This window comes from Pseudocercospora fijiensis (genome assembly GCF_000340215.1).
Source record: "Pseudocercospora fijiensis CIRAD86 unplaced genomic scaffold MYCFIscaffold_10, whole genome shotgun sequence".
In the NCBI taxonomy this organism is placed as follows: domain Eukaryota; kingdom Fungi; phylum Ascomycota; class Dothideomycetes; order Mycosphaerellales; family Mycosphaerellaceae; genus Pseudocercospora; species Pseudocercospora fijiensis.
The window spans coordinates 3,441,426-3,468,353 of NW_006921541.1; the positions used below are offsets into that span (position 1 = coordinate 3,441,426).

At 48.3% G+C, this 26,928-nt stretch overlaps 9 protein-coding genes across 9 annotated transcripts in view; 4 read left to right on the forward strand and 5 right to left on the reverse strand.

Moving 5' to 3' along the window:
- Positions 1-290: 290 nt before the first annotated feature.
- On the reverse strand, positions 291-3,039 carry MYCFIDRAFT_200475 (uncharacterized protein; the record flags this gene model as incomplete). The annotated part of the gene is made up of 4 exons (XM_007933657.1): positions 291-306; positions 569-571; positions 986-2,803; positions 2,861-3,039. The coding sequence occupies 4 exons, from the start codon at positions 3,037-3,039 to the stop codon at positions 291-293; spliced, it is 2,016 nt and encodes a 671-aa protein (XP_007931848.1).
- Positions 3,040-3,328: 289 nt separating this feature from the next.
- On the forward strand, positions 3,329-3,999 carry MYCFIDRAFT_87306 (uncharacterized protein). Its single transcript, XM_007933658.1, has 3 exons — positions 3,329-3,511; positions 3,567-3,669; positions 3,725-3,999. Exons 1-3 carry the CDS (start codon positions 3,361-3,363, stop codon positions 3,843-3,845), a joined length of 375 nt encoding a protein of 124 aa, XP_007931849.1. The 5' UTR covers positions 3,329-3,360; the 3' UTR covers positions 3,846-3,999.
- A 2,142-nt stretch (positions 4,000-6,141) lies between these two features.
- On the forward strand, positions 6,142-12,445 carry MYCFIDRAFT_179602 (uncharacterized protein; the record flags this gene model as incomplete). The annotated part of the gene is made up of 19 exons (XM_007933659.1): positions 6,142-6,153; positions 6,179-6,301; positions 6,328-6,366; positions 6,402-6,441; positions 6,496-6,653; positions 6,677-6,726; positions 6,762-6,796; positions 6,829-6,847; positions 6,883-6,990; positions 7,043-7,322; positions 7,350-7,430; positions 11,012-11,072; positions 11,104-11,271; positions 11,292-11,862; positions 11,888-11,945; positions 11,975-12,079; positions 12,108-12,152; positions 12,199-12,382; positions 12,414-12,445. 19 exons carry the CDS (start codon positions 6,142-6,144, stop codon positions 12,443-12,445), a joined length of 2,169 nt encoding a protein of 722 aa, XP_007931850.1.
- Positions 12,446-12,470: 25 nt separating this feature from the next.
- MYCFIDRAFT_33225 (uncharacterized protein) lies at positions 12,471-14,410 on the reverse strand (the record flags this gene model as incomplete). Its single annotated transcript, XM_007933022.1, has 3 exons — positions 12,471-14,130; positions 14,184-14,278; positions 14,333-14,410. 3 exons carry the CDS (start codon positions 14,408-14,410, stop codon positions 12,471-12,473), a joined length of 1,833 nt encoding a protein of 610 aa, XP_007931213.1.
- A 1,724-nt stretch (positions 14,411-16,134) lies between these two features.
- On the forward strand, positions 16,135-19,623 carry MYCFIDRAFT_33954 (uncharacterized protein; the record flags this gene model as incomplete). The annotated part of the gene is made up of 1 exon (XM_007933068.1): positions 16,135-19,623. One exon carries the CDS (start codon positions 16,135-16,137, stop codon positions 19,621-19,623), a length of 3,489 nt encoding a protein of 1,162 aa, XP_007931259.1.
- A 1,141-nt stretch (positions 19,624-20,764) lies between these two features.
- On the reverse strand, positions 20,765-21,832 carry MYCFIDRAFT_33809 (OTU-like cysteine protease; the record flags this gene model as incomplete). The annotated part of the gene is made up of 1 exon (XM_007933060.1): positions 20,765-21,832. One exon carries the CDS (start codon positions 21,830-21,832, stop codon positions 20,765-20,767), a length of 1,068 nt encoding a protein of 355 aa, XP_007931251.1.
- Positions 21,833-22,314: 482 nt separating this feature from the next.
- MYCFIDRAFT_33966 (uncharacterized protein) lies at positions 22,315-24,909 on the forward strand (the record flags this gene model as incomplete). The annotated part of the gene is made up of 1 exon (XM_007933071.1): positions 22,315-24,909. One exon carries the CDS (start codon positions 22,315-22,317, stop codon positions 24,907-24,909), a length of 2,595 nt encoding a protein of 864 aa, XP_007931262.1.
- Positions 24,910-25,533: 624 nt separating this feature from the next.
- Positions 25,534-26,897, reverse strand: MYCFIDRAFT_212650 (uncharacterized protein). The gene is made up of 2 exons (XM_007933660.1): positions 26,554-26,897; positions 25,534-26,489 (listed from the first exon to the last, which is right to left on the reverse strand). Exon 2 carries the CDS (start codon positions 26,408-26,410, stop codon positions 25,919-25,921), a length of 492 nt encoding a protein of 163 aa, XP_007931851.1. The 5' UTR covers positions 26,411-26,489; positions 26,554-26,897; the 3' UTR covers positions 25,534-25,918.
- The window catches only part of MYCFIDRAFT_200482 (uncharacterized protein), a gene marked incomplete at both ends in the record, with an annotated part of 871 nt that continues 349 nt past the window's right edge, over positions 26,407-26,928 (reverse strand). Inside the window, 2 exons of the mRNA XM_007933661.1 lie at positions 26,407-26,489; positions 26,554-26,621. Of these exons, the coding sequence (XP_007931852.1) occupies positions 26,407-26,489; positions 26,554-26,621 (151 nt within the window). The remainder of the gene's footprint in view (positions 26,490-26,553; positions 26,622-26,928) is intronic.

A 26,928-nucleotide genomic window follows, 5' to 3' on the forward strand; every position in this document is an offset into this window, starting at 1 on the left:
GAGCACATACACGAATTCAACTACGAAGCGCCTAAATAGAGGTAGGAAATTTAGGCAACCTCTAGTTAGTACTAGAAGTAGCCGCGCTTTAAATCTATAAACAAACAAGCAACTACGAGGCAAATTATAACGTGCTTAGCAACTATAGCCTAGCGACAGGTACGTATAAGACGCGCAAGTATAGCGTAGAGTATAAGAAATAGTATAATTTACTATATTGCCCTATAGCTAGGATAGCTATACTAGGGGAAGGAGATAATTATAAGAACCTAAGTAAGTAAAGTCTCCTATTATGCCTTAGCAAGCCTATATAATAATTATATAATATTATTACGTGTACTACGGTGCTGTCTCGCTAGCGTAAAGCCTACTTAGCGTATACGCGGAAAAGCTCGGTCGCTTATACGGATATACTCGATTGCCGGCTCGGTATATATACTATCCGTACGTAGCCTAGTTAATAGTAAACGCTCTGCCCTATTCTAAGAAAGGCACGGTTTAGTTCTACTTTCTACTACGGCGATTAGTAGAGGGTGTTCTATACGTTGCTATATACCTATTTTCTTACAATCTATAAATATAGTATAGGGGTTTGTTATATTTTAAACAATTAGATTAATAGCTTTTTGTTTTCCATTTATCTACAAAGTTAAACAGTCTGTGTCTAAAACTAGTACACTGCTTTTTGTTAATAGCTGGTATGCTAGTGTTAGTAGCCTTCCGTAGTCGTTACTATCTCGACACACATTCAACAGCGTGCTCGTTTTCTACCCAAGGACTACAGTACCGCCGCTTCAAAAAAAAGTGAGATGAAGCAAGGAGAGTATATTGGGATTGACATGAAATGCTGCTGCAATGGTATCAATGCTAGAGGAAGAGGCAGTCTTGGTATGCAAACATCGCTGAAAAAGTGACACAACGTGCGAGCAGGGTTCGTCTTCCAAAGTGCAATGCAATGCAGTCTGATAGACGCTTCAAAAATTACCTGCTCGATCTTCCAAGTGTAAATGTGATGACAACCACGGCGCCAAGGATGACAATGGCACCTGGAATCAGAAGCTCGTTTGGCACGCCTTGAATGACCTGCTCTTGAGCTTTTGCCGGTTGTGCTTTGCGACCGCGACGGTCTGGGATGTGGCGTGCCTCGTCTTCCTCCTCCTCGTCAGACTCGTACGGCTTGCGACGTCTGACTGAGCTTTCCGGTGGGGTTGGAGGAATGATCGTAGGCTGTGGGTCGACAGTGGCTGGGATGGCTGGCTTCTCCGGATCGTGCACGAAGAGGTCGACCTTGTCCTTACGAGCTGACTGCGCAAGCATAATAGCTTCGAGGAGATCGTGGTCCGTGGTGATGGAGACGGTATCACCTTCGTTGTCGAGATAGCTCAATGCGAAGCCAGCGTGCTGAAGCTTGCCATTCTCGAATGCGGGAACGCCTCCGATTCCCTCAGCTTCAGCACCCAGCTTGTCAGCAATGACACCAATCAACTCGCCAAGACCTTGTGCAGCTATGACGTGCAGCCGATGAACACGACCACTGGGTGCCTTGAACTTGAAAGTGAAGGGCGTCTCCTCTATGTTTGCGCCAGCAAGCGCTGATGTCTGATCATGATCGATGCCATTGTGCGATGCTGAGTCAGTTGGGAGGACAGAGTCGCCGCGGTCCATCATGCCGGGCCGGTGACCGTCAGGCGACATCATAGCGAACCTATCAGGCGTATGAGGTGCGTGACTGCTGCCCTCGCCAGACATCAGTGATTCGGTATCGCCATGGTCCATCGACATCCAGAATTTGCTCCAAGCCGGACCAGCACCTTCACCCTCGTTGGTCGACATGCTGTTAATCTGGTCAAGAGTGGCGTAGGTAAGTTTGAGGACGTCTACCATGCCGACAATTTCGTCGCTCTCTTTGTTCATAACTGGAAGGTTCAGGTAGTGTCCATCATGCATCTTTCGAAGAGCTTGCTGAATGCTCATGTCCATTGGAGCAAAGTCTGGATGAGGTGTCATCACACGAATGACGCTACAGTTGCCTGGATCAAGACCTGCAGCAATGACACGGAGAACGACGTCTTTCGAGGTGAAGATACCAGTGATCTGGCCCTGATCTTGAACCAGCACTGCGGTTGTGTGGTTCTCTTTCATGAGTTGGGCGGCTTCTTTGACACTTGTGCGGACCGAGACGGTGGTTGGAGGCAGGCCGTTCAAGACTGACTCTAGTGTTGGGCCAGACATGCGGTGTCTCACAGCTTCGACGTATTGGATGATTTGCTGAGGCTGAGTTGAGCCAAGCTCGGCCTGGACACCCTCGAGAGCATCGTACAACTTCTTTGATGAAGCATATGCGCGCTCCAGCTTCTCCATTGCATCGTAGAAGCACTTTGTGATGTCCAAGATACCAGAGATGTCGTGGTTCTCATCCATGACTGGCAAATGTCTGAAGCCTTTCCGCACCATCAGATCCAATGCATCGGTCGCGCTGGTGTCTGTCTTAGCACAGAGTGGGTTCTTGGTCATGATCTCTGCAACAGTAACATTGTTCGCTTTCAATCCAGCGCCGACCACTCTGAATGCCAAGTCCTTTGCTGTGAAGATACCGGCAATGCGATCGTCGTCATCGGTCACCAAAACACAGTCTTCTCTCTTTGCAGCCATCAATTGAGCTGCCTCGGTAACGCTCAGTGTCGGCTTGATCTGGAGGGCTTGATTCGGCTTGAGTGCAAGGACGGTGCCGGGAGGTGCTTTTCGACGCTGAGCAGTGCGTCCAGCAGGACCTCGCTTCTTGCTGAGGTCCTTTTCCAGTTTACTACGAATGGCCTTATTCAAGTCAATCGCAAAACCTACGACATATCTGTAGAGCTACCCTACCTCATCTCGCTTCGACTGCTTCGCTCTGCTGGCGCTGTATGAAGTGGCATGGGTGGCATCGCTGAGGGTGGATGGGTGAGAGTCGAGCTTGGGTCTCGGGATGCCAGAGGAGGCATTGATCGTGTCGTAGCCCTTGGCCTTGGGTGTGCCTCGTGCGCCTGATGCCGTCGACATGCCGGCAATTGTCTCCTTCCAGCTCCGCGGACCTCGAATTGATGTCTGGAGCTTTGGGTGAGACCAAACCGTCTTCTTGACCTTGACCGCAATGATCAATTGCTCAAAGAGGTCGCGGTCGCCAGGGATCGGATCGCGGTAAACAAACGGAAGTCGGTGATAGCCGGCACGGAGCGAAACGTCATTAGCGGCGGATACTCCCGCGAGAATTCCTTGGCAACACTTTCCACGAAATCAGCATCGCACCGCACTTTGCAGCTTCGAGCCGATCGCCCTCCTCCCACCACCCAACGACAACACCACCCACCACAGTCGCCCAACATGGTCAAGAAGCGCGCATCCAACGGTCGCAACAAGAAGGGCCGCGGCCACGTCAAGCCAATCCGCTGCAGCAACTGCTCGCGATGCACTCCAAAGGACAAGGCAATCAAGAGATTCACCATCCGCAACATGGTCGAGTCTGCTGCTATCCGTACATACGACCCAGTTCTCTGAGTGCTAGACAATCCGCTAATACCAAACCTCAGGTGACATTTCTGACGCCTCTGTATTCTCCGAGTACGCCGTGCCAAAGATGTACCTCAAGCTCCAGTACTGCGTCTCCTGCGCCATCCACGGCAAGATTGTTCGGTACGGCGATGCCTCCGCTCCTCCTCTGTTCCTTCTACTAACACTTCCCTCCCAGTGTCCGTTCCCGCGAGGGTCGCCGCAACCGTGCTCCACCACCACGTGTGCGATACAACAAGGACGGCAAGAAGGTCAACCCAACCCAGACCACCAACAAGCCACCCGGCGCTCAGGCATAAGCGAGACGACCGCACGAGGCATTATGGGACTGGGACGGAGTTCACGGGACATATGAAATGGAGAAGAGGCGCAACTTGAAAGAGCCAGCATGAGATTGGCCGCGCTATAGTGCCATGGATAGCTTCTGAATGAATCGAAGTTTCACAACCCAGACAGATGTACCTGCAAGACTGCGAATGTAGTCCTTGTCAGATGAAGCCTGTCCGACTCGCGAGAGTCTAGTCTGTCGACTGGCGCGAAAGCTCTATATGGGACGGATGACCTTTTCTTTCCTGTCTCGCCTGAGACTCCTTCCACTGCGTGGCACTTGCCATTGCTAGGTGTCTGGCTGCACTGTGTTCATACGGGAGTCTTCTGTGGGCGTCATTGTTGCAGATTGAAGCGGACAACTCCTTCCGCCGTCTTTTTGTGATGCTCGCCAAGGTCACTTGCGGCCACTCCTATGCGTCTTCGATTGCGGGTACCCGATCGCATGGCAAACGTTTTGTAGGCATTCCTGACCACGCTTCGGGTAAACCGATCGCGCATACTGCCAACGCTTTTATGCAATATCTCTCCTGTCTTGCCCAGGCCCAATTCCTGCGTCCTCCACAGCCAGAATGTCTGCTAGCGGATAGAGCCAATGAGTTCATCGAAATCCACATCGGATTCCCATCCACCCTGTTCGAGTAATTTTCCTGCCTTCTTGCGAATTCTTTCGGTACACTGGGCTGCGGTAGCAATTATGTCTTCAGACGGAGGAACAGCTTCGTAGGGATGATTTGATTCAGCCACAAAGCTGATGAGAGCAATAGTATCCTGCACCCCGAGCTCGCGCGCGTGCATAAATTCCGTCAACGTTGGCCTCAACTTCCTCGCCACTCTCGCATGCCGCGTCACAGCCCCCATAGACCCCATAATCGTCGAACTATTCACGGTGAAGGCAAGGCTTTCCAAGGACCGTAACTTTGCCGCCTGAAGCTCAAGTCCAACGAGAAGGCTATTCAGTCGACGCCAGACACCATCGAATCTGATCTTGCGAATATATGGCAAGACTTCTATGGGGAAGCACTCGAGCCCCTCATCGCCATCGACAACGAACGTGCTGCCACCATATAAGATCGGCTTTGTCTCAGCGTAGATCTGGCGATTGGTACATAGGAGTGACGTGCCCCAGACGGCCGTGACCTGATTTAGGCGGATTCTCCAGCCTCGCCACTTCTTCACATCGAGACTGTCTTGGATCATGTGGATTTCGATGTCGGATGCCAGGATGAATTCGTAGATGTGGTTTCGCAGTTCGGGGGGTAGCTCCAGGAGTACACTTAATCTCGACGTGTCCATTTGGTCCGATGCTGAAGAGTTGGGATTCAAGCAGCTTTGTCGGCGCCAGCTGGAGTTGTTTTAAAGAACAGTTGGAGTTGTTTTCGAGAACAGCTGGAGTTGTTTTAGAGAACATTTGGTCAGCGACAGACTTTTCTCCACTTACCACTGTTGTGACAGCTTGTGACAGCAGTTGAGTTCGAGTCGTTCAATCACTGAAGAGGTAAGTGGAATCAGTAGAGCTAATTCTGCACGGACTACTGTCACAATATATGACCAGAATTTCTCTGGCTGACTTCACCCTTCAAGACTAAGGTGAGCCAAACTCATATCATGCGCTTTCGAACTAATCAGAACTACCCGAATGCATGTCATCACCGACTATCATTCTCGAAACTTCTTTCCGAGTCCCAATGCACTCTTGTCCTTTAGAATGAAATCAAGCAGAACAATCTCCCATCGACCGAAGAGGGCCTCCAGCCTGCTCACTTCTACATGGCCTTCTGCGTCCGACTCACAACTTCCAAGAACTGACTCATACAGAACGCATCCGAGTCAGCCTTCTCAAATTGCTCACCGACCTGCTTCTGGATCTCCTGTTTCCACTTCTCGGCCATGACAAGCCTGTCCACGTTGTACTGAGAACTGACACCCTTCTATCCGTCATCATCCGTCGCGAAACCCACTGAACCGACTGTGGCCTTCAGAGTTAACTCCTGCTGCTTCTTCTTCTTCTTCCACGTCTGGAGAAGCGGTATCAATCTGGACACCAGGACGGGCAATTCCTTCTCCGCAGACTTGCCCACAAGCATATCGACGGGAGATAACTCAAGCCTCTTGAGTTGAACCACATCCCTCGCGTTCTCGATAGTACTAAATAGTTCTCGAGCCGACTATACAAATCAAGGAATAATATCGCGCCGGCTACCCTTCAAGTTTCACATCCTCGATACCTCTAGAGAATAGAAGATTCCACTCAGTGCGACACCAGCCATGCTCAAGCTCGTGACTGGATTGATCTGCATGGTAGCCTGCTCCAGTTCTCGGGGGCTCATTCGGGCCAGAAGTGCTCCTAGACGACCACTTCAAAGACAGGAAATTCTTCAGACAAGGGAGGGGCAAGCCTTCTAAAGCAAAGACGTGCGAGACCAAAGTGAAGCGCTGCAGTGGACAAGGAAGAGCACGGCCGGACATATCCCCCCTAATGTCCCTCGACGCGTACAAGGCTTCTAAGATACTGCGGACGGCGACAGCGCCCACCACCGCTAGCCCCGCCGCCGTTAAGAAAGCCACGTGCACTGCTCGTTAAGCTATATAAACGTCGGAAAGCCAGGCCCATTCAATCAGAAAAAGGAAAGCACAAATGTAAGCCGCTGTTCCAAAATAGCGCAATGGTAACGCGGTCTGATGATAAGTCAAAAGTTCTGCTAACTGCTGATTCACGACCAAGTGATGACGAAAGAGGAATTTTCGCTTCCGTCCCCATTGAAAAATCGGGGCGTTTCGTTTTTGCTATTTTGAATAATAGGTCAGTCAGGTCGGCGATTTGAGGTATCTATGTACTACAGTACGCGGATTGTGGCAGCAGTGTCTCTTTGACTGACTTCCATCAGGTCGGGAGAGGTAGTTTTTTGCATGCAGCACATTGGTCATTGAGTGTCGACAGTTGTTTGTTTTAAGACAGTGTGTCAAACTGCATGTGTGTCTCTCATAGCAATCACCTAGATAGTTAAGAGGAGCCCAGATGCCCTCTCTGACAATCAAGCATCTTTGCATCTTCACACTTGTCCCTCCGTTCTACTCCAACTCGCGTCTTGCAATCTTACAAATGTCGTTTTGTCGGTCAATATCAGTAAGAGCAGTATTAGTATACACTCACAAGGACTTGGCAAAGGACTCGGATGAACTTTGCTCGTTGGCTGGAGCAGCGATGTCTCTGTCTACAAGCGCCATCTCCTACCTCGCGCAAGAAACACGCCTTCAAACGCGACGGTTTGTACCTGTTGACGCATGTGTTGTGGGTCGGTCTGAGCTTCATGTGTCACTTTGATAGAAGTCCGTGCGCCTCAAGTCGAGCTTTATCTTGCCGCAATCTTCCTTCCAACATCTTTCTCAAGACACTTGCTATCACAACACCCTCCACATCTGGTAAGTGTTATGAAGAAGCGTCGCATGTTGTCGCTTGCTAACTACGAGCATAGCTGTTGATTGTTGATTCCTATAATTACATAATCACTTACAATCATAGTAATTGTGGTTGTGATTATTATACGTGTGATTATGTGATTATAATCACAATTAGTCGGCGTTTCTTAGGCAATCGTAGGCAATACTACGGCGTATAAGTATCCCTCAATTTCGTAGTATTTCCTCCTTCTTCCTTATATAAACTCGTATTAAAAATAGGTTAGAAGCGCGTAGAAGTAATCGAGGTAGGTTAATAGCGAATACTATCGGTTGCTATAGCTAATCGTATAGATATCGGATAGCGAGTCGGAGTCGGAGGTTAAGGTTATAGATACCTTATTATCGCTACTACCGCTACCGCCGCTATAGACTTAGACTTAGACTTAGCCTGTCGATAAGAAGCCTATCGCTAATAGCGCTTCCGATAAAGAATAACCGGTTGCTAAGAGGCTTTATAAGAACCCGAAGAAGACGGTAAAAGGTTAGGATTAGCTCGATTAATAGTATAAGGAAATAGGGGCTTAGCAAGCTATTATAGAAGGGTTGTTATAGGAGTCTCGCTATATACTAAAGGAATACGAAGGCGTAGAATACCGACTAATTACGAAGAATACCGAGCTCGATATTTATAGGAAGAAGATAGAGGCTTTCGAGGATTATATCCGTAAGAAGGGTAATTATATAGCCGTATATCTAGCGGACTGTCGCTGCTAGGTCTATCGCGAGCGGATATAGAGGGTAGAAGAGAGGGCGAAGCACTTTAGGTTTAGTAACCCCTATGCTTGCTACTCGTATATACTATATACGGGCGAGGAATACGAATTAAAGCTCGAGCTCGCTATATAACGTACTCGTAATACATTAGCTATCGAAGCTTTCGGAAAGGAGTGTATTAGTAGTAGTAATAGTAGTATTAAAGGTGTTAAAGATATTATAAAGGATTAGAATAGTATATAGAATAGTAGGAGTTGTTACTTACGCGCCTACCTGTTCCTATTAATTATATTATTTAGGGTCTTTAAAGCCTAATAGGAGCCTTCGGAGTCTACTAACCGAGCGGCTTCGGCTCGCGCCTTAAACCTTAGTAAGCCCTATTAAACTCAAATTTTCTAAACCTCTATTCTTTTATAACTTCTACTATTTCCTTACTATAGTAGAGATACGCAAAAACCCTAAGCCTTTATAGCGGCGCTTAGAAAACTTCCGTAAGAACTAAGAAACCTAATAGGAAACGCAGGATAGACAACGGATACTATTTACCTAAGATTCGAGCGATCTAAGCGAACTCGAAGATATCGAAGACGGAGAGGTACTAAATCCTATACTACTACTACTACTAAGTTAACCTCCTTAGCTAATACCTAACCTATTATTCCTTCCTATATAGTCCTTATCGTCCTTAGTAACACCTACGCAACCGATACCGATACCTATACTATCTAAGAAGCGAAAGAGAGCTAGTAATAGGCGTAATCCGGAGTTGTAGTCTTACTCGAGACCTCTAAAGGATAGCGAGCCTAAAAGAGTTAAGAACAGCCGCTATCGAGTATTCTACTATAAACACTATAGCGATAACGATCTAGAGCGCTTTTAGTCTTAATCTAGCAACGCCGCCGAGCACCTATTCTATAAGCATTAAGTTATCGTTAGTCGTATAAAAGAGAAGGATAATAGTAAGAAACAGAGTATAATTGACTTCTTAGCTACTATCCGGAAGAACTTAGAAGTTAAGGCATAGAAGACCGTTAATATACTAAAGAACGCAGCGGATAAGAAGACCTTTAGATACGCTCTCGTACGCTTTATTATAGCACTTAGTATCTCTTATAGTGCTGTTATAACGAAGGAGTTTAAGGACCTAGTATTAGTAGTTAACCTATAAGCTAACTACGTCCTCCTACGCTTATATACGACCCTCTTTAGCTATATTCTATATAACTTCGAGCACTAGCGAGAGTACGTTAAACAAGGCTTATTAAGCGCCTTAAGCTGCATCTACGTTAGTACTAATATATAGAAGTCTTAGTATAGAAGAAAGTACTTCTAGGCTATTAATTGTTAGTATGTAAACAATAAGGGCAAGTTAGTTTAACTACTGCTAGATCTTCTATAACTTCCGGTTGGCTCTTATATAGGCGACTTCCTCGCACTACTACTTATTAATAGCTTTAAGGTCTTTAATATGATAGACAAGATCGGCTAGATAACTGCTAATAATAGCTCTAACAACAAGACTCTCTATATAGCTATAGAGACCTTTATTTAAGTAGAAGGCTATAGCTACTTCTAGAAGCGCTATCTACGCTATATTAGCTATATTATTAACCGGATAACGCAGGCATTTATATTCGCTAGGAGTAAAGAGTCCGCCGAGAGTAAGGAGTTTAAACTATCTATAATAGACTCGGATAGCGACACTATATCTATCTCGAAGTAGCTAGATATAGACGTAGAGTCCTTTGCTAAGCAAGGTCTACTGCAACGGCTATTCTTACTAGCTAAGCTTCTACGCTAGAACGACAACTTTAACGTATTTAAGGAGGTATATAAGGCCTAGCCTTTACTACCTACTACAATACCTAAGATTCTAGGTAAAATACGCTAGAATAGGTAGCTTCTTATAATTAAGGAAGCACTATAAACGAGGCTAATATTGAATAGCTTCTTCGATAGAATGCCGCACTTAAGAGACTCTTAGCTTACTACCGAAGAATAGTCTGTTCTATAGCATACTTACGACTTCCTTATACTATTTAAAGAGGTTACCCTTAAGCTATAAGGCTATATAGTAATACTAGATTAGTACTAAGAAGCTATAGAATATATAAGAAGCTACCTTACTCGGTTAGTAGAAGACAATACTCGGCGTTAACCTCTTATCTGTTTAATTTAGCTAGTAAGACAGCTATTCGATAAGTACTATCGTCTTAACTAATAGACCTATATCTACGCCGTAGTAGTCCTTCTATATCTAACTCGGCGACTCGCGTAGTTAAACAAGTGCTTAGCAATCGATATAGACGCCGCCTTATTAGAAGCTAAGGCTCTATAGCACGATTATAAACAGCGCTATAGATATAGCACTCCTTACTCAACTTCTAACCGCAACCTCGAAGGTCTTACTAACCTAGAACGTTAGTAAATATAGTTATAAGCCGACCTTGTTACTAGCGACGAAGATGCCTTCGAAGCCTTTATCTATAGACTACTAATTAGCCTTCTAATTGTCGGTAAAGACTATAACAATAGGCCTGTTTATATAATACTAATTAAGTAGTAGATATAGCAACAATCGGCTAATCTAGTACTCGTACGGCTTACTATCGACCTATTGTCCGCATTCGCTATATCTATAGAGTCTAAGCGGACCTTTAGTAAGAGCCGGCGTACGATATTATAGGAGCGGTCGTTACTTAGTAGTAACACTATCCGTACAAGTAAGTATTTAAAGAGTTAGCAGTCTATAGGCGTTGCTTATATACTATTAGAAGGGCTGTATTTACTAGAAGGCGTAGAGTACGAAGATAATGTATTGCTAGCTACTAATAACGACTATAGTCTTTGAAATAGCATCCTTCTTAACTATAATACTTACTACTATATTGATTATATAATTATAGCGATTGTGATTGTTGATTAATTACTCACCTGAGATTGTGATTGTAATAACAGTTAGGTGATTGTGATTAATCAACAATCAACAGCTATGACTACGAGCCAGCAGAGTGTTGAAGATGGTGTTAGAGTTGAAGTTACGGCCTGCTCGAGTCTCTGGCATGGCTTCGACGACCGAAGCGGCAGATGAATCAAGGGCTACACCCTCTAACTCGAACATTACCATACCGCCTTCCGCCCCTAACGCGCAAGCGACCGGACTTTTCGACCTCTCAGCCGAACTGCGGAACCAAATCTACGAATATGTCCTCGTCGATTCATGTCCGATTTGGTTGCGCAAGGGCTACACAGGCCGATGGTAATCGCGAGCAGTCTTTCGAACACCTTCCCCTCGCGGTCCAGACGGCGTCAAATCCATCACGAGGCAACTGCCATGTTCTACGGTCGCAATGCTTTCATTGTAGCATGGCAGCACCCCTGTAGCCCGTTCAACGAGTCCACGATTCGTCATGTCCGCATCCTCAGGCTCTTGTCCAGTACCCTCGATTTCCAGTTCTCACAGCAGCGGAAAGACAGCTTCCGCAAAGGTCTGGCGCAACTGGCATCGTGGGCAGGTTCTTTGAAATTCGAGACACTCGAATTCGAATTCTCCGACGGCTTTGACAGACTACTTTCCCGCCACTGCAAATACGAGGTGGTCGCGAAGGAATTTCTTGGTTTTGTCTCGGCTATGATGGAGACACGAGGAATGGAGGCAATGCAGGCGGTGCAAAAGGTCGAACTTATTCCTGGACATTTCGGGAAAGAGCTTGTGGAGACAGGCCAGGAAGGCGTGGATATCATCGACGATGCTGTCCGTCACAACCCAAAGCTTCGAGGCCGCCTTTTGGAGCTGCTTAGTAAGAAGCCAGAGTGAGAATGGAGGGCCGGTGTCGAGTCTCGAGGAATTCTACCGACACAAGACCGCGCCACCAACGGGAAGACACCTCAGGAGCGTGTTCATTCCGGTTCATTGAACTTGGAGCACTTTTTCTCGCGTCACCGACTTCCTGGCCTCATTGCGCGACATCTGCGCCCGGGATTACTTTGCGGACGAGCTCACTTATTCAAAAAGCACGGCTATCCTCCAGTGCACCTAAATCGCATGAACAGCAAAGAAGTTTGCGTTCATCATGACTATTTCCGAGCTCTTTCCCATCGCCGTTTCAACTTCTCAGACGAATTTCTAAGGCTTTGCGGCGTTTTCAGCATCTTGGAAGAATACTTCCCTATCGGAAGGGCAACGGGAACGGTATCCTTGCCGGTCTGAGAGTGCATCGCCTCACTTCTAGGAGGATCTGGACTGTTTTCTTCTGGCCGAAAACCTCGACATTGCTTTACCACTCGTTTCTGGCGTTCGTCTTCCTTGCCGATGAGCAGCAGATGGCATGGAGTGTTGCTGTTTCAAGGATGCTGTTGCTGAGAAGATCGTGGAGAATGGGAAGGTGTAATTTAGAGGGTGAAGTTCCTGCAAATGTATCTCAACACCCTATGGCCTCGAGAGCTTCTTTAAAGGTCTTAACCAAGTCCTGGGTATCCTCTAGCCCGACGCTAAAGCGTACGAGGCTGACTTCGCAACCATATTGCGCTGCCCAGTCCAACTCGCCGTAGTGTGCAAGCAACACGAAGGGCGAACTCAACGTGAAATTCGTGCCGAGCGAAGGCCCTTTCGATGTGTTTAGATGATCGTAGAACATCGCGGCTTCCTCCACGGAATGGAATGTGGCGCTCAAAAGCCCTCCATATCCACCATCTGGAAGGCGACATTCATCGTAGAAAGGCTTCGTCGGTGAGTGTTTGGGATAATTGACCTGCTTGACCTTCGGACAGTCCTTCAGCACATCTGCAATGGCTTCAGCATTGACGTTGATGCGCTTGATGCGGTCCACGAAGTCCCGACTATTCCGTTCGAGGTAGATGCTGTCTTCCTCGAATTGGTTGTCTTCGTATTCCGTCCCGAGAACAGCTCGCAGCCCATTGTACCATTTCCCCCGCGGATTGAGAATGAGAGCGCCTCCCATGACATTGCTGTCTCCCGAGAACACCTTGGTGAGAGAGGAGACCACGATGTCCGCATAAGGTAGAACATGAACGTTGAGGAAGTTACCGATAGTCTCATCGATAACGATGGCAAATTCGTACTTGTCTGCCAGAGAGCGAAGTCGTTTCAGATCGGGTGTCTTGAGAAGCGGATTACCTGGGAACTCGCAGTAGAGGGCCAAGTAGCGTTCACCCGACTCCAATCGCTTTTCCAGGTCGTCGATGTCGGATGCATCACCTTGGCCGTAGAACAGTGCACCGGGTCCGAATTTTTCAAGTACTTTTAAGGTATCGACGTAAGGAAAACCGTACATGATGGACTTCAGTTGACCGCGGGCGAGCATCAAGGTTCGATGAGAATGGAAGATGGAGTTCATGCCGCAGGAATAAAGGTAGACGTCGTCGACTGAGAATTCTGGTAGGTCTCTGTTTCGATATGCAGCGACATCGATCGACGCTTCGAGTGATTCGGGCAGTTCGAGGTTGGAGGTCAGAGATCCTGCGATGCGCTTGCGTATTGCGAGCTTTGCTTGGGCGGCGAATTCGGTATCAAGATTTCGTCCGAATCGTGCCTCCACGAACTCGACAGAGTCTTGAATACTCTCGCCATTTACCTGAGTACCTTCGCCATTGGGAGTGTCTGGTGGAGTCTTGGTGTGAGCATTTGTCATGTCCACGGATGTGTTCTTCTGGTAACGACGAGGTCCTTTGGTCATGCGAGGAGCATGCGTAATGGTACTCTGCTCTACCATCGAGCCGTCTTCCAGAGCACGATGGCAGAACTCGGCACGCCTACTCTGCACACCTTCTCCAGTGTGCTGCCAGAATGCCTTTGCTGCGGGCCACAGGTCCTTCGGATAAATGACGGCACATATGTGAGGCAGCACTTTCTTCGAAGGCGGCGAAGGAATGCTTGCTGGGACAAAGTCCAAGGTTCTGACAGTCGAGCAGTCTGTATTGGGACTCTGTCGCACGATGAAGTCCCTGCATCGAAGAGCACATCTGGTGGAGGGTACTAGCATAGCTTTCTCGGTGCTTGGATGGCCATGGTCGGCAACAATTCTCTGGGCCAGGGCTTCAATGGACTTGTGGATGAAGAATCTCAGACGAAGTCAGCGGAGAGAATAGAAGCAGAGAAGCAGGACCAAAAGTACCTTGGATAACCACATTTCATCTTATCGACGACCCATTTCTCGCCTTCCTCGTAGCCAACGTTCGATCGCCATGTCGGAAGCGATACACTGACGGCCTACAAATGCGTCAAAACACGATGCAAGCATGAGAGACGGGCATGCTGTCTTACGTGAGGCGTGTCTGGTGGTATGGTATCACCCAGATTATCGTTGAAAGGCAAGGCCACTGGTGCCCCAATGGCAGTCATCGCTGCAAAACTTTTTCTCCTCTGCCTTATATCTGGATTCGCTGGCCTTGGGCTGGTAATTTGCAGGAATTGAGGACTCAACACGGTGTATCTTGATGAATTCCCTCGTCGGGTGTGTAGTCTCTCAATGTGAGTCGTGTAAGAGGCAGTAGTCAAGATTCTCCGTGAAGTTTCACAAGCAAATGCCACAATCTGGGGATCGACAAGGTTGCTTAGGGAGGCCCATACGTACCAGATTGTCAATACAGCACTTCTGAGCGCAGCGACAACAACGCAATCTTTGCCCCTTCAAGTTCTTTTTATTATATCTTTTTATATAGAGGAGTTATAGGTTAGTAATGTAGAGCAAAGATACTCTAATTTGTATCTATTTTTAGAATATAATAAAATTTATAGTCGTTACCTACTAAATTTATAGGATATACAGCCTAAAATTCTAATTTAGAAGTTTAACAATTTTAGCATTTTTTATGCCTTAGCATACTATTTTTAGTAATCTAAAATCTAGATCTTATAGTTTTACCGTATAAAAGTCTAAATTTCAATTTATATATTAGTATAGAAACTATTAGTAATACAATTTAGAAAGGAATATTATTTTCTTACTATATTCTCTTTAGTTTATCTTTTTATTTAGAAGAGTTATAGCTTAGTAATATAAGACAAATATACTTTTACTTTTATATATTTTTAGAAAATAACTAAAACTATTATAGCTATCTACTAAGATTAGCCTAAAACTCTTAAATAAATATTTTAAGATTTTAGTATTTATTAGGCCTTAGTATACTATTTTTAGTAATCTAAAACCTAGACCTCAAAGTTTTATCTAGTATAAATATTGGTTGAGATTCTTATCTTAATACGCTTACTATTAGTCTTAAAATCCTAAAGCGAATATTCTTAAGAATTGTAGGCTTAGTAATTTAAAGTTTACAATTCTTAAGAATATTCTTTTTCAAGTTATAAGACTATTTATAGCTTAGTTAAAGTAAAAGCCCTAGTATAGATTCCTAGTAGGTAAAACTATAAGGTCTAGGTTTTAGATTACTGAAAATAGTATACTAAGGCTTAAAAAACGCAAAAGTCTTAAAATCTTTATTCTAGAATTTTAGGCTAATATTAGTAGCTAGCTATAATAATTTTAGTAATTCTCTAATACTAGATTAAAAATAGAGTATTTTTGTCTTATATTACTAAGCTATAAATCCTCTAAAGAAAAAGATATACGAAAGGGAATCTAAGAAGAATTTAAGTTTTAAATTCTAGATTATATAACTAATAGTAGCTATATTACGAGAAAAATCTCAAATTAGATTTTTATTAAGTAAAACTATAAGGTCTAGGTTTTGTATTACTAAAAATAGTATACTAAGACTTAAGAAAACGCTAAAATTCTAAAATCTCTTACTTAGAAGTTTAAGCTATATAGCTTATTAGCTTAGGATATAACCACTAGAAATTTTATCATTTTCTAAAAATACATATAAATTAGAGTATCTTTGTCTTATATTATGAAGCTATAACTCCTCTAGATAAAAAGATATTTTAAAAAGAACTTGTAGGGGCAAAGATTGCGCTGTGAATTCTTCATTGACAATCTGGCATATATAGAGCTCCGTCGTTGCTCCCGTCAGATCCCTGCAGCCTCGCGTGGCTGCAGCTTCCTTCGAAAAAAGTTCAAGCTCTCCAACAGCAATCGCGACTTTCGTCCTCTACCAATAATGGCACCTCCGGCAAGCAAGAGGCGGAAGACTGATCACGTATCGTCTAGCGATGAAGACGATGACGCCTCATTTGCCTCATTCAGCGACGATGCCGGAGAAGGCGCCGAGGACGGTGTGGACGGTGTGGACGGTGCAGAACTTGGTGAAGATGAGGAAACCGGTGACGCTGAGGAGAGCGGAGAAGGAAGCGACGGTGAGGTATCCGATGGGGTAGATGATAAGGAAGAACGAGGGGCAACGATTGCGACATTGAAAACACCTTCCGCGGCCAGTGACAGTCGGCGGAAAGCGGATAGGGCGTCGCAAGCAGGAGCCAGCGTGTATGCCAATGGCAGCTACAAGAGCAACGTCTTCAAGTTGCAGGTCGATGAGCTTCTGACGCACATCAGGCCGAGGCAGGGTCAAAGAGAGGGAAATGCGGAGGCGGCACTACACAAGTTCAAGAAGACCATTGAGCAGATACCACCGCGCGCGCGATCACCGCTCCAAGATGCAGAGCGAGACCTGATCAAGGAGAAAGTCGCGATACCATTCCCAGAACCGCGACCGCCGAAGGACGCGAAATACAAGTTCGCGTATGCCAAGCCTTCCATCATCAATGTGGTTGGCAGCTTTGCGTTGAAGACCTCTCTGCGCTCGCGCGACCGAGCAGACGTGGACATGATCGTGGTGATGCCAAGCTCCATCTTCGAGGACAAGGATTATCTGAACTATCGCTATGTCTATAAGCGCGCCTACTACCTTGCTTGCATCGCAGCAGGTCTGCAAAGAGCGCACAAAGATGAGTACCAGATCCGGTTCAAGCTGCTGCACAATGATCCGCTGAAGCCGATCTTGGCAGTAAGTCCGGCTGAGAAGTCCGAAGACGTGCTCCCGGCCGACAAGTGGAGTGTCAACATCATCCCATGTGTGGGAGAAGCTCAGTTTTCGGTAGAGAAGTTGCGACCCGAGAAGAATTGCGTTCGCGTCGTGTCGGGAGATGAAGCCGACAAGCAGCCATCAACGCCTTTCTACAACTCGTCACTTCGAGCTGATATGCTTATGTTGGAGTACCTCAAGCTTCTACACGGCGCCTCGAGAAGGTGTGACGCCTTCAAGGATGCCTGCCTCCTTGGGAGTACCTGGCTTCGTCAGCGCAACTTTGCTTCCACGAGCGAGAAGGGTGGTTTTGGAAATTTTGAATGGAATGCCTTCATGGCTTTGTGTCTCCAAGGCGGCGGCGCGAATGACAAGCCATTGCTCAGTGATGGTTATAGCTCTTACCAGCTTTTCAAGGCTACCCTTCACCTCCTAGCCATGAAAGACCTCATAAAGAATCCGTTGCGCATTGGTTCTGCTTCGGATTCGCCAAATCTTTCAGGACCAGTCGCTTGGGACGCACAGCGAAGACATAACCTTCTGTACCGCACATCGGAGTGGTCGTACAGGCGGATCAGGTCAGAAGCAAGAGCAACCTTGACCACTCTGGGAGATCAGATGCATGACGGCTTCGAGGCCACTTTCATCTTGCGACTCAGTGAGCCATTGTACAGCAGTGACTACACTGTACAGATACCAGAGCGCTTGCTCCTGCGCAGCACTCAATCCTCCGATCATGACAGCCAGCAACATCTTCAAATGCTCTATGACGTGCTCAGGAAAGGTCTCGGTGACCGTATCGCGGGCATTACTATAGAGACTGATGCTGTGGCTCCATGGCATGTGGGATCATCACGACCGAAAGCAGCATTGAAAGGTCTTGTTACCGTGGGATTGATAGTAAACCCAGATACTGTAAGGCGCACTGTGGATCACGGCCCTTCTGCAGAGCAAAAGGTTGAGTCTGCGGCATTCCGAAAATTCTGGGGCGAGAAAGCCGAGCTGCGTCGTTTCAAAGACGGCAGTATCCTGGAGAGCTTGGTCTGGTCTTCTCCCCAAGCAAGTGGCCACTCGGTGCTGGAACAAGTGGTCCGCTTCCTCCTTGGTCACCACTTTGGGGCTGTAACGCTCGACGATGTCAGGTTCTTCGGTGACGACTTTAACAAGCTGGTCAGAGGTGGTAGCGATATCAAATCGTTCGAGCCCTTGATGGCACGCTATAAACAATTCGAAAACGACATTCGAGATCTTCACGACCTACCGCTGTCCATACGACAGATCATGCCGGCAAGCGGACAGCTTTGCTACAGCTCCATTAGGCCTCCAGCGAATGGCCATGGATCGCCCGTTCCAGCCGATGTGACGATCCAATTCGAAGGCTCTGGTCGCTGGCCCGATGATCTAGTCGCCATTCAACGCACTAAGATTGCGTTCCTGCTAAAAATCAATGACATGCTTTCAGAATCAGTCGATGGTATCACCACACGCATTGGCCTCGAAAACGAAGGACAAGATACCCTGAATCAAGCTTTCCTCGACATCACTTATGAACAAGATGCGACCTTTCGACTACGCATCTACCACGATCGTGAGCAAACATTGCTTGAGCGACAGCTCAAAAGCAAGACTACCGACCCAAAGACACGAGGAATTGCAGCTATCGGCCTCGCAAGATATAAGCGTGAATATGTCAAAGCTCCTGCACAGACTCAAGCGATAACACGCCTTTGCACTCGATTCCCAGCGCTTAGCGGCGCGATTCGATTGGCGAAGAAGTGGTTCGCCTCTCACCTCCTCACGAACCATATCCCAGAACAATTCATCGAATTACTGGTCGTTCGTACATTTACTCAGCCCTCGCCTTGGCAAACTCCGTCGAGCGTACAGACTGGCTTCCTTCGCACACTGTTCTGGATCTCTAGATGGGACTGGCGAGCAGATCCGCTGATTGTCGACCTCAGTGCGAGTGGAGACCTGAAGCAAGCCGACATTCAGGCCATCCGGACCAACTTCGAAGCATGGAGAAAGCTTGATCCTGCCATGAATCGCGTTGCGCTCTTTGCTGCTAGCAATCTTGACCATGAAGGCACGACTTGGACAGACGGCACACCAGCCAAAGTCGTGGCTGGGCGCATGACTGCCTTGGCGAAAGCTGCTTGTGCTGAGATTTCAGAACAACAGCTGAGCCTCGAACCAGCGAGCTTGTTCTCGTCTCCTTTGAGCGACTTCGACTTCGTCCTCCACCTCAATCCAACTTTCGTTGCTGGCAAGAGTCGAAGATCATCGAAACCCGCTCCGACCTTCAAGAATTTGGAGCTCGACACGATTGCGGACACTGACCTTGTCGGCTTCGATCCTGTGAGGTCTTTCTTGGAGGAGCTGGAGTCCGTTTATGGATCTGCGATTTTATTCTTCTATGGCGCCAGCGAGAGAAGCGTCATTACTGGACTATGGAGTCCTCTGACAGCGAGGAGAAGCTGGAAGGTCAATCTCGTTTACTCTACGATCCCTGTTAAGAGCGAAAGCGAGGATGCAGATGTGCAAGCGAGCCTGAATAAAAACTCTATATTGGCGGAAATCGCCAGGCTTGGTGGGGATATGGTCGAGAAGGTTGAGGTTGTGAAGTAGTGAAGCATATGTAATGTGGATGTTACTACAAGGCCATGTGTTGATAGGCTACTATGAGCACTCGATCCTCTCTATTCTTATCACACATACCGTTGGAGCATCGTAACCTCGGCTCAGTGTGTATACAGGTTGTAATTCATGGGCGGCTGACTGATAGAATAGCAGATCACAAAAGTCTCAACCACCTTGTAAATAATGTAAGAACATCATCAGCAAAAAAAAAATCTTCTCCAAAAAACAACCAGTAATTGGATTTTCTGTGTACATCCTATATATCTAAATCAAACAAAAGTCCCAAAAAGATTTTTTGAGCATATTCTATAGAATCGAAAAAACCCCTTCTCCGTACGCTGTGCTCCCCCCATTGAAGTTTATCCGTTTTAAACCCTCATCAACTCACAAGCCCCATAAGTGATGGAGACACCCTTCTTCGCCTGAAGCTCACAAGCCCCGTAAGTGATGGAGACACCCTTCTTCGCCTGAAGCTCGCAAGCTCCATAGGTGATGGAAACACCCTTCTTAGCCTGGAGCGTGCACATCATGACAGCGAGTTGCTTGTCGGTCCATTTGTGGAGAGGAGCCATTTTGATTGATTGGGTTGGGTTGGGTTGGTTTGGTTTGAAAATGAGTGTGGTTGGTTGATTGAATGAGTGTGTGTTGTGATGAACAGATCTTGTTTTTTTTTTCGAAGTGGGTGGTGGTGGTGGTGTTATTTGTATTGTTTTCTGAAGGGTCTGGAACGATGACGACGGAATTGGAAGAGATATATGATGAAATTAAGGGTTTGAGGGGCTGTGCTGCGTGTTAGTATTGTTGTTGGTGGCCAACGAGGGGTGGGGGTTGGGGATTGTTCTTGGTGGCTTTGTTTGGATTTCTTGGAAGGGTGTGGGAAAACGGTCAGGAGTGTTGGTGCAGTCTTTGTGATTCATGGAGCAGCTGTTACTTGGGACAAAGGGTTGGGATAAATTTGTTCATATTGTTCATGCTCTCTTGCTTGGGTATCGCGGAATCTAGTCTACCTTCGACTCTCTAGGCGTGGATCGTGTTACCATTAATGGTTCATGTCAATGGCAGATGTAATTTAGTGGCAGTGGTGCTCGTTTCACTCATGTGCGGACAACATGACGATGGCGACAACTCGCTAGTCATTCTCGCCGAAATCGCCATGTCCAGTGCTTTCCGCATGCTGCAAGGCCCACTTCTCACCATTGCCCTTCTGCCCGCATTGATTGCATTTTAGCGAGAAGCCTTGGGTGTCCGTATAGTAGTGCCGACTTTGAAGGATTTTGCAGAGCTCGACTGCTGCTTGCAGTGCTCCACCATCAATCTCCTCGCCGTCCATTTGTAGCACATCGAATACTTTTCGGTCGAACTCCGGCTCCGCTCCGCTGAAGGGCGCTACAGCACAGACATCGTAGTGTATGCCGGAGTACACCAAAATGCAGCGCGTCGCTTGTCCCTCGTTGAATCTGTCGACTCTGCAGTCCTGTACGTTGATGCTGCATATCTCAATGCCGAAATGCTGGCTCAGGATAGAAAGTTCGATTCCACCTCCCCATGCATCTTCGCGCTGAATCCATCGGCAGTAGTCATCTGGCTCCTTTTCGAGCATGTCTTTGGTGAAGAAGTCTTTCTCATGCTGAATCTTCTCCGCGACGATCGAACGAAGCTCATTCATCGTATCTATTCCCGGAAGCACAGCCGAAGAAAGAGCGCGGAACATGCAGCTATTGTCATCTGGCATTACGCGAAGGATCATGACGCCCTCCAACTGTGAGACAGGAACTTCTGGCGGATCACTCTCGACATCTCCTTTTGGCTTTCGGGCAAGACTAAGTGGTTTATCTGGAAAGTCCCCGGCCTTGTGTTGTGGCGGTGATATGAGCTCTCGCGGTGGGAGTGCTTTGACGGTCTCTGGTGCTCGGGTTGATCCGGCCAAAGGCTCCGATAGTTTTGACTGGACGTTGAGAGGAGACACGATCAACTGCTCGCCGTTGAGCTTGACCGGGAGATCTGAAAGCTTGGTCTCGGCACTTATCGACTCAGTGTTGAGAGGTTGAGGCGGAAAGCCATACTTGATGTCGAAATCTGCAACGCCCGTCTTTTCTGATATTTCGCGTTTCAGATGGCCATATGTTGCATTGCTGTCTATCGAAATGGTCGCCGTGCCTTGCGGTCCTCTCGCCCGCAGGCGTATTGTGCCGGACATGCCCTCTCAGCAGATTTTGGGTTTGGAATGTAGAAGGCAGTGAAAGTCAGGTGTCGTGATAGGAGACGGGTTATATGAGAGAGGCCAGATGTTTTCAGTTGCGCTCAGATGTGTCGTGTCGTGTCGTGGCGAGAATGGCAGGTGTCCACGTATGGTCGTTTGCCTTCGAGAAGATGCTGTCTGCTGACCAATCCTCGCTGCGTAGATCTGCCTGTTAGTTAGGCAGTGTTTGCTTGATCGAGCTGAGACATAGACGATCTATTGTACGTGATGTCAAGTGTGGAAGTTGCATCACAAGCCGGAGCCCGAGTGATGAACAAGTGAATGGCTTGGCAGGCACGGACAGAGTTCGGCCGAAGATTTGCCGGGCCGTCGCGTCCTCCAAACTCGAGCATACCAGGTGTCGCGACGGTATGCTATGCTTATGCTTCTACACATCCGGATATCGATCATACCGTACACCCCGCCCTCCCCACGCCGCCATGGCATCGGCAAAGAGCCCCAGTTCGACGCCTGTCCCGACCACCGAGCATGCGAGCGAGTCTCAGATCCCAGATGCAGAATGGACGGCCATGTTGAAAGTGCTAAATGCCATCTACGACTACCGCACGGAAGATGGCTTCGATCCGAGCAAGCTGTTCCAGCGCAAAGTCAACAAGCGCGCTATTCCCGAATACTACGATACCATCAAAGAGCCCATGGCCCTGTCTGTCATCAAGCAGAAGATCCAGCGCAAGGAATACCAGAACTTCTCCGAATTCGTACGCGATTTTGCTCTGATCCCACACAATGCGCAAGTCTTCAACGTACCGGATAGTGGTGCATTCCAGGATGCGCTTGTGATTAAGGAACAGTTGGAGAAGCAGCTGCAGATGCTGGTCACTCAGGGTCTGATCACTCAGGAAGTTGCGACTCTGCCAGATTTGGGCGAGATTCCAACATACGAGAATGTGCCGCTAGCCGAGCCCGCAGAGGCTGATGCGCAAGATGAGGATTCCTCAGACGAAGACGCAGAGGATGATGACGACGACGATGGGGACGAGGACGAGGATGGCAGGAAGAAGAAGCGACGAGGGCCTAGGACGTCCACGTCAACATCGAAACGAGACGCCGGGGACGATGCGGATGGGAAGCGTGCGCGGGGGAGACCGCCTAAGCTGCTGACTCCAATGGAAGCGCGCATGCAAACCATTCTCAAAGGCATTCGAAAGGCAAAGAACAAGGCCAATCAGGTCATGATCAAGCATTTTGATCGGCTGCCGGACAAAACGGTCATGCCCGAGTACTATGCAGAAATCAAAAACCCGATGGCATATGATCAGCTGAAGCGCAAGGTGAAGAGGAAGAAGTACAAGACATTGGAGGACTTCATGGCAGACATCAATCTCATGTTCAACAACGCCAAGCAGTACAACCAGGACGATTCTCCCATCTACAAAGATGCCGTGGCTTTACAGGTCGAAGCTGGGAAGCTATACGATCAAGAGAGAGCAAAGCCTGATGATGCATTTGCCGACGACGAGGGCAAGGTCCCATTACCAAATGGTATCCTGCACAATGGCGAACTGTACAAGGTCGGCGACTGGGTCCACATCCAAAATCCTAATGATCTCACGAAGCCCATTCCCGCCCAGATCTATCGCACGTATAAAGCTCCAGGCGGACAGAGCATGGTTAATGTCTGCTGGTACTATCGACCTGAGCAGACCGTGCACCGATTCGACAAGCACTTCTTTCCGAACGAGTTGGTGAAGACAGGGAGATATCGAGATCATACGATGGAGGAGGTCGAGGGCAAGTGCTTCATCATGTTTTACACGCGCTACTTCAAGGGTCGGCCGCGCAATATCGCCGAAGGTACTGAGATCTACGTGTGTCAGTCACGATACAACGAAACACTTCACCAATTCAACACCATCAAGACGTGGGCCAGCTGCTTACCTGACGAAGTTCGCGACAAGGACTACGAGATGGACCTGTTCGACCACCCACGCAAGATGAAGAAGCATCCTTCACCTATCGCTTATCTCATCAAAGACGAGCAAACGGAGACTGATGAGCTCCCGAAGCCTCAATGGGGCGCAGAAGGCGCGCCACCAAAGGTTGGGGCCGTGCATAGACGACCTCGAAATGAAAAGGACTCGCCGCCCCCGGAACCGACACCTCCGCCGCCACCCAAAATGCCGACTCCACCACCACGTCAAATTCCTCCAACTCCTCAACATTCATACACACCTGCAATGGCGCAACAGCCTCAAGCCTCGCGCCCTCAGCCGGTGCCAAATGTATCGATGCAGAACTACACCCCAGCTCGACCGCAGCAATGGCCAGCGCCCGCCGCACCCTCACCCGCGCCTCAGCGACCCCCATCAGCAACTCCGGTGAGCTATGCGCCAGCAACTCCTCAGCAGGCGTCTGCAGCCGCCATACCTCCGCGTCCAATTCCACAAGTTCACCCATCATACCAGCAGACCCCACAAGGAATTCCGCCACCACCATCGGCAACGGGCTACCCACCACGTCCGCCAACCGCCAACTATCGTGAGCCACCACCTGTCGAGGTCTATACGCTGCCTGACGCTGCCAACTTGTCAATCCCACCAGAAGTGCGCGAGCAGTATCAGCGTGATGAGTTCGGACGCGTGCTATTCTTCACTGTTCCGCCCGTCACTGTCGAGCCGCCGGCAAACGTCCCAAGAGGCCACAGCATTCGCTATCTAGCCGAAAAGGCACGCCGCGCCGAGCTGATCGAGAAGCGCAAGAAGGAACGCGAGGCTCAGAAGGAGGTCGAAGAGCGCGTCGCCAAGAAAGCTCGTACCGAGGAGACTCAGAAGATGGCCACCACTGTTGAGGAAATGAAGCACAAGGCACTTCAAGTTCTCGACAAGCAGCTTGCCACTTCTTTGGTCGGCGAAATCGGCGAGCAGGAACTGAACATCATCAGCGCAGCTCAGAAGGCAGAACTTGAGAGGAAGAAGGCGCAGGAGGAGAACAAAGAGAAGAGGACGGCAATGAGAAGCATCAAGCTTGGCAGCGATTTCTTTGCGGATGACTGGGACTCTAGACTTGTTCAGTAGATATCCAGTCTGCTGTCATTTCCTGTGCAAGGCCTTGGAGGATGGATGAGGGCATCGACTTTGGGACGGCGTGCACTTGGACGAGCAAAGGCTTAGAGGTTTCGTGTGGTCTTGGCGTTATACAGTACTCCCTTGCAGCCAAAGCGTGTATTATAACTCGATACCCATCATGAGAATGACTTTTGACCTCAGCCGCTCATCAGAGCAGGTTTGCGAAATGCTTTGCCCTATCAGCACCAAGTATCAGTTATCTCCCGCGAGCTTCCGACTTTTCATTGTTAAAACACAATAGGACACTTCGAAAGACAACGCGTCCCTCATGAGCTCATCAGGCCTGCCACCGCTTGATGAAGGCAGTACCCAAATCCGCCTGCTCAAACGGCACTCGCGCGATGCTAAGGTTGCTGAATTCGACAGCGACAGCCATCAAGCCGGTCAACTCCAATGCTTGAATCCTCATCAGCGCGTTCATAATACCGAGCCAGTGAAGCCTTTGTGATCTCGAGAGCAAGTGCGATGGGCGCTGCAGCTCGAAGTGCGGCGAGAGGTGATGGAGCTGAAAGAGAGAAGATCGGGGGAGCGTCACTTGGAAACATGGACAGCAGGAGAAGAGTTCGAGCATTTGGGAAACAAATAGTGAAAGATGACGGCAATTGAGGACAAAGGCTCATAGCTTGATGTGACTATGGAGAACCCCTTCGTACCATTGAGCTTTCCCTTCGCCATACACTTGACTCAGCCTTGTCGCCCATGCCAGTTGACCCTGCTTTCCCCGCTCGTTGCTTGCCTTCCAAACTCTCCCTTCGCGCCATCTGCTACCTTGAAGCCGTCTTGTCGCGCTGAAAGAGTCGGTACCGTTGAGACCTTAATCACTGAGAGTTGAGATGGGAAAAGGTAATCATCGTTGAGCGTTCGAAGTTGGTTCAAGAGGAAGCCGGCAAACACTGTATCTTCGCGCCTGCTGAGAACTCTGTAGACCCAATGCTGCAGCCATGATTCGCCTGCCTTCTCATTTCCCACCAAAGCGCTGAAGAAGTCGATGGTGGTGGTGGTGGCTGGGAGGCGCGAGGTAATCAAGAAGCTGAGAGTTGTTGTTCGCTGACTTCGATGGGTGATGTGACAGAGCAACGTCATGAATCTTTCGCAAAGCCGTACAGAAGTTGTCAAGGGTGGCGGCGGCGTACCGACAGCTGTGTTGACGATGAAGAACAGTCTTGACTCTCAAGTGACCTCGCCAAGGAGAACGAGCGCTGGGACTTGCGCAGCAAACTGTTGAGTTGATGCTGGTAGCTCGTTCTGGGTGCAGTGCATGGCTTGAATGTGAGATGACTTGAATGAGGCTGAAGTGTCGGCAGTCGCTGGGCTTGCAGATACAATTGCCGAAGAAATGGTCGCTCTGAGGACGGTGAAGTGAAGTGAACTTGAGCTGGCTTCGCATATGTGTGTCCGAGCAAGTCATGCTGTGGCGTTTTTTTTTTTTGGTTTTTTGCGGTGGTCTCATGCTAGGATGACGGTGGAGATGGTGACGCGCGCCATAATGTTGAGAGCAATGCGAAGCTCAAGCTGGCGGAATGCGCGAACTAAGCAAGGCGTACATGTCAGCGTTTATTAATGAAGTGCGTCGACTATCAAAGTTAGACTTACCTTGGTAGCTTGCGTGATGCAGAGGCGGCCAGCAAGAGAGAAGAAGTGGACGGTGGTGGTTGTCATGTCTGTACCGTCGATGTGTCTCGTGCTGGAGGTCTGTCACTTAGACGACAGACGCGACTCCACGAGAGATTGTCGAATGGTGATGTCTCGTGCTGGAGGTCTGTCACTTGATGGCGGACGCGACTCCACGAGAGATTGTCGAATGGTGATGTCTCGTGCTGGAGGTCTGTCACTTGAATGGCAGACGCGACTCCACGAGCCTTGTCGACAAGGACTTATCTCTCCCGTCGCAATGGCAGGGAGATTGCCTTTGATATCATTGTTGCTTGAAAGGAATGATAAGAAGAGGGGGGGGGGGGGGCGGGGCGG

Bases quoted from the DNA above. Each gene is read 5' to 3' on its own strand.
- MYCFIDRAFT_87306 (XM_007933658.1), top strand. From the start codon at position 3,361: ATGGTCAAGAAGCGCGCATCCAACGGTCGCAACAAGAAGGGCCGCGGC. The intron at 3,512-3,566 runs GTACATACGACC...ACCAAACCTCAG, and splicing joins GGTCGAGTCTGCTGCTATCC to GTGACATTTCTGACGCCTCT. The intron at 3,670-3,724 runs GTACGGCGATGC...CTTCCCTCCCAG, and splicing joins ATCCACGGCAAGATTGTTCG to TGTCCGTTCCCGCGAGGGTC.
- MYCFIDRAFT_212650 (XM_007933660.1), bottom strand. From the start codon at position 26,410: ATGAGACCACCGCAAAAAACCAAAAAAAAAAAACGCCACAGCATGACT.